The sequence below is a fragment of the Dipodomys ordii genome, unplaced genomic scaffold, assembly GCF_000151885.1.
Source record: "Dipodomys ordii isolate 6190 unplaced genomic scaffold, Dord_2.0 Scaffold21, whole genome shotgun sequence".
NCBI classification, from domain to species: domain Eukaryota; kingdom Metazoa; phylum Chordata; class Mammalia; order Rodentia; family Heteromyidae; genus Dipodomys; species Dipodomys ordii.
Genome location: NW_012267237.1, coordinates 11,142,107 through 11,147,896, shown reverse-complemented (window position 1 = coordinate 11,147,896; position 5,790 = coordinate 11,142,107). Strand labels below are relative to the sequence as shown.

At 43.0% G+C, this 5,790-nt stretch overlaps 1 protein-coding gene across 1 annotated transcript in view; it reads left to right on the top strand.

Annotated features, from left to right (window-relative positions):
• The first annotated feature begins 867 nt into the window (after positions 1 to 867).
• Positions 868 to 5,790, top strand: part of Myo10 (myosin X) — a 102,879-nt gene continuing 97,956 nt past the window's right edge. Inside the window, exons 1-4 of the mRNA XM_013013865.1 lie at positions 868 to 998; positions 2,753 to 2,877; positions 4,796 to 4,809; positions 4,928 to 5,012. Of these exons, the coding sequence (XP_012869319.1) occupies positions 2,760 to 2,877; positions 4,796 to 4,809; positions 4,928 to 5,012 (217 nt within the window). The 5' untranslated portion in view covers positions 868 to 998; positions 2,753 to 2,759. The remainder of the gene's footprint in view (positions 999 to 2,752; positions 2,878 to 4,795; positions 4,810 to 4,927; positions 5,013 to 5,790) is intronic.

The following is a 5,790-nucleotide window of genomic DNA, read 5'->3' as shown; positions in this document are numbered from 1 at the left end:
GTAGAGCCTGGTCAGGTCATGTTGCATGAGATCTTGCCCGCCCACCTCCCAGGCAGGAAGAGGAGCAGAGGACAGACTTCTCAAGGCAAGACAGTGAGAAGGGAACCCAAAAATTGGTGTTTGTGAATTCCCCCTTTTAGGTTGCTTTGGGGCCAGGTTTATCTGTCCAGGTATCTGGTTGGATTATCGTCCACCCTTCCCAAGGGGCAGAGCACCCTGGTCTGCTCTAGGGTTGTCTCCATGGGGGCCACAATCTCTCCCTACCCACCTAGTTTTTTCTCTAACTCTCTCTCATCACTAATGTGTGACTCTAGAATCAGACACACCTGGTATTCAGCTCAGACCCGCCTCTCTTGCAGGGTTCATCGGGAGAAAGTGATTTAATGAGGGTCTCATACCTTTGGATTCATTCCCTCATGACTTCCCCAGTACTAATGAATTCTTTCATTCCTGTGCATATTTACCCATGTTACCTTTTCTGTGCTCATTCATGAAACAACTACTTAACAAGCTTCTGCCATGAGCTGAGTGACATTGATGTATTTGGGATATACTCAGGGACAAAGAAAGATCTGAAATTTGCAAAGCCCCGTGAGGTACGCTGCGTACCGATGGCATTCTGGTAAGAAGGTAATAAGACAGGCAGTCTGTTTCTATGATGTGCAGAGAGGCTCATGCAAGACCAGACCTGGGGCCTGCAGGAGAGCTTTTGCTTGCATCCAATTCAGCTCACTTACAACAAGCATTTCCAACTCCCTACCCAGCTTCTCCAGCCGCCACCACCTCTCGCCAACAGCCGATCTGTTGAGGCTGGATGTTTAAACAGAGTCAGTCTTAGAAGCTCAAAAATCTGTGTCTTGCAGTGGCGAGAGTGGAGCGGGCAAAACGGAAAGCACCAAGTTGATCCTCAAGTTTCTCTCGGCCATCAGCCAACAGTCTTTGGACTTGTCCTTAAAGGAGAAGACACCCTGCGTTGAACAGGCGATTCTTGAAAGCAGGTATTTCATTTACCAACTTCCTCATTCCCAGCCAATAGGATTCACTTTTCTTCCTGGCATGGGATCATTAAAATTGGTTACCTATTAGTCTAGTTAAAGTTTAGTCTAGTTTTTCTTGGATATAATTCCTTTGTAATGATTTTGAAGTACACCTAGTGTTTTCTATTAACCTCAGTCACAACTGTTTCTGGGTGAAGACGCTCCTGACCCTTTCCATTGGGTCACTTAGGAATGGTGACTGACTGGTGCTGAATAGTGAGCTATCGCCTCTCTCCTCCTGGGACCTTGACTCCAGCAGCCCACGTTTCTAAAGGACTGGGTTAGATGGGGCACAAGAGTAGGAGTTTGTGTAAAGAACAAAGTTGACCTACAGCCTGTTATCAGCTGAAGCTTCTACCCCCAACTGCTGTGGGAGGGAGGACTGAGCATTCAGAGGGTGGAGGAGGGTTGGGTCAGCATTCAGCCCTGGAGGGCTCCCTATGAGCAGAGTGGCTAGCCCTGAGTCACCATTTGTGATGCCTCGTGTCTAGTTTGGGCCTTATGAAGTTTTAGAACCAGTAGGAACATTACTGATACTTATTACTCAGCCAGTTATTCCAGACATTGGCAAATTACAGCCGGAAGTCCATGTTTTTTCCTTGCTTTTTCTTTTTAAAAGCAAGCATTGCAACGTCTTCCTTTTCTTTCTGGTATAGGTAAGGTATGGGTAATGGAGCTTGAACCCGGGGCTTGCTGTCCCGTAGATTTTTTTTTAATTTTTTTTATTGTAAAGATACTGTACAGAGAGGTTACAGTAACATGAGTAAGGGCATGAGTACATTTCCTATCAAGCATTGTTACCCCCTTAGATTTTTTTACTTCAGGCTGACACTCTGCCATTTGAGCCACACCTCTGCTTCTAGTTCATTGGTGATAAATCTCATAGACTTTCCTGCCTGGGCTGGCTTTGAATTACAATCCTCAGATTTCTGCCTCCTGAGTAGCTAAGATTACAGATGTGAGCCACCAGTGCCTGGATGCATTTTGAAACACTTAATTTTAAAAATTGTAGTTGAGCACACATATCTTAAAATGGTAGCTGGTTTTCAGCACCCAGCTCAGTAGCATTAAGTTCATTCACATTATTGTACAACCCTCACCACTGTCTGTCTCCAGACATTTTCATCTCCCTCCAACAGCTTTTTTAAATTTTATTTTGTAAATGGTCTTTTTTGGGACCCAGCCACCCTCATTTGTATTGTTTCTAGCTACATTTTAGCTCTAGAGGCAGAACTAAGTGCTTGCGACAGAGACCACATGATCTGCAAAGCCTAAAACATTTATTAACTGGTCCCTTGTAGGAAAAAGTTCACCAGCCTCTGTGTTGCAATTAGAAAAGATCTAAAGAGTTCAATGGATTGCTTCCAGGATGTATAACCAATGGGCAATACCTGTTCTGGGACTTTTTCAGCTTCTAGAATTTGAGGGCAGGCTTTTCTGTTCAAGCCTGGGATCACATGCATCAGCCAAAGCTCACTTGTGCAGGGCCAAGCCCTTGTAGACCTGGGCTGTGTTCCCTCCTTCACCAGCACAACTAGTTGTACACTCCTTCAATCAGGTCAAAGCCATGTGAGCAAGTGTTTGGAAAATCTGGCTCCCTAGGTCCTTTCGGCTGCAGATTTTTCTTGCGTTCGTGTATTTTGGCATTTGTGAGGAATGCTTTTGCTGTCTTCCGATCTGATTAATACTCTCTGTTGCCCTCATTCCTTTCTCAGTCCCATCATGGAAGCTTTCGGCAACGCGAAGACAGTGTACAACAACAACTCCAGTCGCTTTGGGAAGTTTGTTCAGCTGAACATCTGTGAGAAGGGCAATATTCAGGGCGGAAGGATTGTAGATTGTATCCTGTTTCATTGATGTTGGTCAACAGCATTTGATTCTATCAGTGGGAACTGTTCTTATTTATTTATTTATTTTTGTTGGTCATGGGGCTTGAACTCTGAGCCTGAGCATTGTCCCTCAGCTCTTCAGCTCAAGGCTCTACACTGTTCTCATTTATTGTGGGGATTTAAGAATGGGAAACACTTCTTATACGGATTCTTGTTATTGCTTTAATAGTATTGTCCTTGGCCTATTGATTATTGTATCAGATAAAGAACCATTTTTCTTTTGGAAATCTTTAGCATGTTGGTCATCTGAACATATGGGTTCATCATCTTATGCATCCATATCCTATTGCAATAACACCATACCTGGCTTTGCATATTTCGTAAAGAGAAGAGGAGCTAGGCATAACATTTTGTACCATCCAGCTTGAACTGCAAGATACTGAAGCTTTTTTAAAAAGTAAAGACATTTGTAGCCAGGCACACCAGTGGCTCACGCCTGTAATCCTAGCTACTCAAGAGGCTGAGATCTCAGGAACTCCATTTGAAGCCAGCCTAGGCAGATAAGTCCCCATGAGACTTTTATCTCTAACCACTCAAAAACCAGAAATGGGTCTGTGGCTCAAAGTGGTAGAGCACTACCCTTGAGCTAAAGAGTTCAAGGACAGCACCCAGGCCCTGAGTTCAAGCCCCATAAACCAAAAAAAAAAGTGACATTAATTTCAGCTCACAATTTTAGAGGCTAGAAGTCCAGCAGATTTGGCCACTAATGTGGCCAACTCCATCATTGAATCGCAGATGACATCATGGAGGGGACTGTAAGGGACAGAGGTCAGATGACATCACCAGAAGTGAGAGAGAGCGAGAATATCAAGACAGCTAAATTGATTTTAATCAACCCATTCTCTAAACAAGCTTTTATCCCTTTTCAAGACAGTGACATACCCCCATGAACTAATTCCCACTAGACCTCAGCTCTTTTTTAAATATAATTGTATTGTTATTATTAAGCTGTTGTACAGAGGGGTTACCATTTCATAAGTCAGATAATGAGTCCATTTCTGTTTTGGACAATGTCGCCCCTTCCTTTGCTCTCCCCTAGTTTCCCCTTCCCATCCCTGTGCACAAGTTACATGGTTCATTCTCCACATTGTGTACTCTGAATAATAGCATGATTGTGTTTATTCACACTTCCTCCCTCCTCTGTTTCCTCCCTTTTCCCTCCTTCTCCCCCACTCCTGCAAAAAAGACAAACACCACCAACAACAAAACCATGTTTCCATTTCCTGGAATTTATTTAGGTAAATAGTATTTTAAATGTTCAGAGGAGTTACACCTTTGTGTTCCTCTCCTACGAGTATCCTCCCTTAGTCTGGCTGTGTGTGAATGCCTAGAGAATCCTGTGTAGTTATATTTTAGCTCTAACTTCCACATGCGAGAGAGAAAACATGTGCCATTAGTCTCTCTCAGCTTGGCTTACCTCATTTAACATGATTTGTTCTAATGGATGAGTAAACTTCCATTGTGTATATGTACCACATTTTACTGATTCACTCATGTATTGAATGGCATCTGCAGACCCCAACTCTAAAGGGTTCCACCACCTCCCAAAGCTTCTCCACACTGGGGACCAAGGCTCAGCACGTGTACCTTTGGGCATCCCCTCAAACCAAGTCATTACATTCAGATATTTGCTTGAACTCAGTTCTCCCAAATAGTGGTGCTGAGCTGAGAGTACTCTTGACAGGTCTGGAATTGTATTGGGGTCAGGAGATCTTTGCTCTGTGCTTGTCTTGGACACTGGGTGTTTCATTGTCAGAGATGCTGGATGCTATAATTCAGGGGACAATGTAGGATAAGAAACTAAAACACCAGTTCAGCTTTCCCCATCTTCCTTTTGTTCCTTGACTTGACCTTGCTTTTCACATGAAGATTTATTAGAAAAAGTAAGTAAACACGATTCAATTCATATTTCCCCACAGTAATAGTTTGCAGCCATTCAGTAATTGGAATGAATTAAGCAGAGGAATCCTCCCTGAATATAAATTTGGTTTCTCTCCACAGAATCGAGTAGTGAGGCAAAATCCTGGGGAAAGAAATTATCACATATTCTACGCACTGCTGGCAGGGCTGGAACATGAAGAGAAAGGTGAGACAGTGCACAGACCAGAGAAATCCAGGCCAGCAACTCATGTCCTATTTAGAGCATGATGCTGTGGACAACCGCAAACCCATTTTAGGACCAAAGAATCTAGGGGAAAGACTTGCCAAAAAGAGAAATTTTGACTCTGGGGGTTATTTTGGAGTCTTGGTACATTTTTAACATAGAAAGATAATTTGTGAAAATATGTATCAAATCTAGGTTTTCTTTTTTAATCATATCTAAGTAAAATTAATTCCTAAATGTTGGAGGGTTTTTGTGTGTATGTGGGGCTTGAACTCAGCCTTGCACTCTGGCTTGGTGGTTTTTCTTGATGATGTTGTTGTTGCTTAAAGCTGGCTCTGTACCTTTTGAGCCACAGCTTCACTTCAGCTGTTTCTGTTTAATTGTAGATAAGAATCTTTTGGGTTTATCTGCCTAGGCTGCTTTTGAACCATGATCCTTAGATCTCAGCCTCCTCCTGAGCTCCTGAGTAGCTAGGATTACAGGCTTGAGCCACCTGGCTTTTTTTCCTTCTTCCTCTTTTAATTTTAACTATCTGCAACGCTTGAGATCACTTGCCTCCTGGCTCACTGCTGGTGCACCACTACTTCAGCCACACCTTCAGCCTGGCTTTTTACTGGTTAACTACATGTGAAGTTTCATAGATTTTTCTGTCTCAGACTGGCTTCAAACCTCAGTCTTCCAGGTCTCAGTCTCCTGAATAGTTAGGATTTGGGGATTGAGCCTGCTTAAATGTTTGATTTTTTTTTTTTTTTTTTTTTTT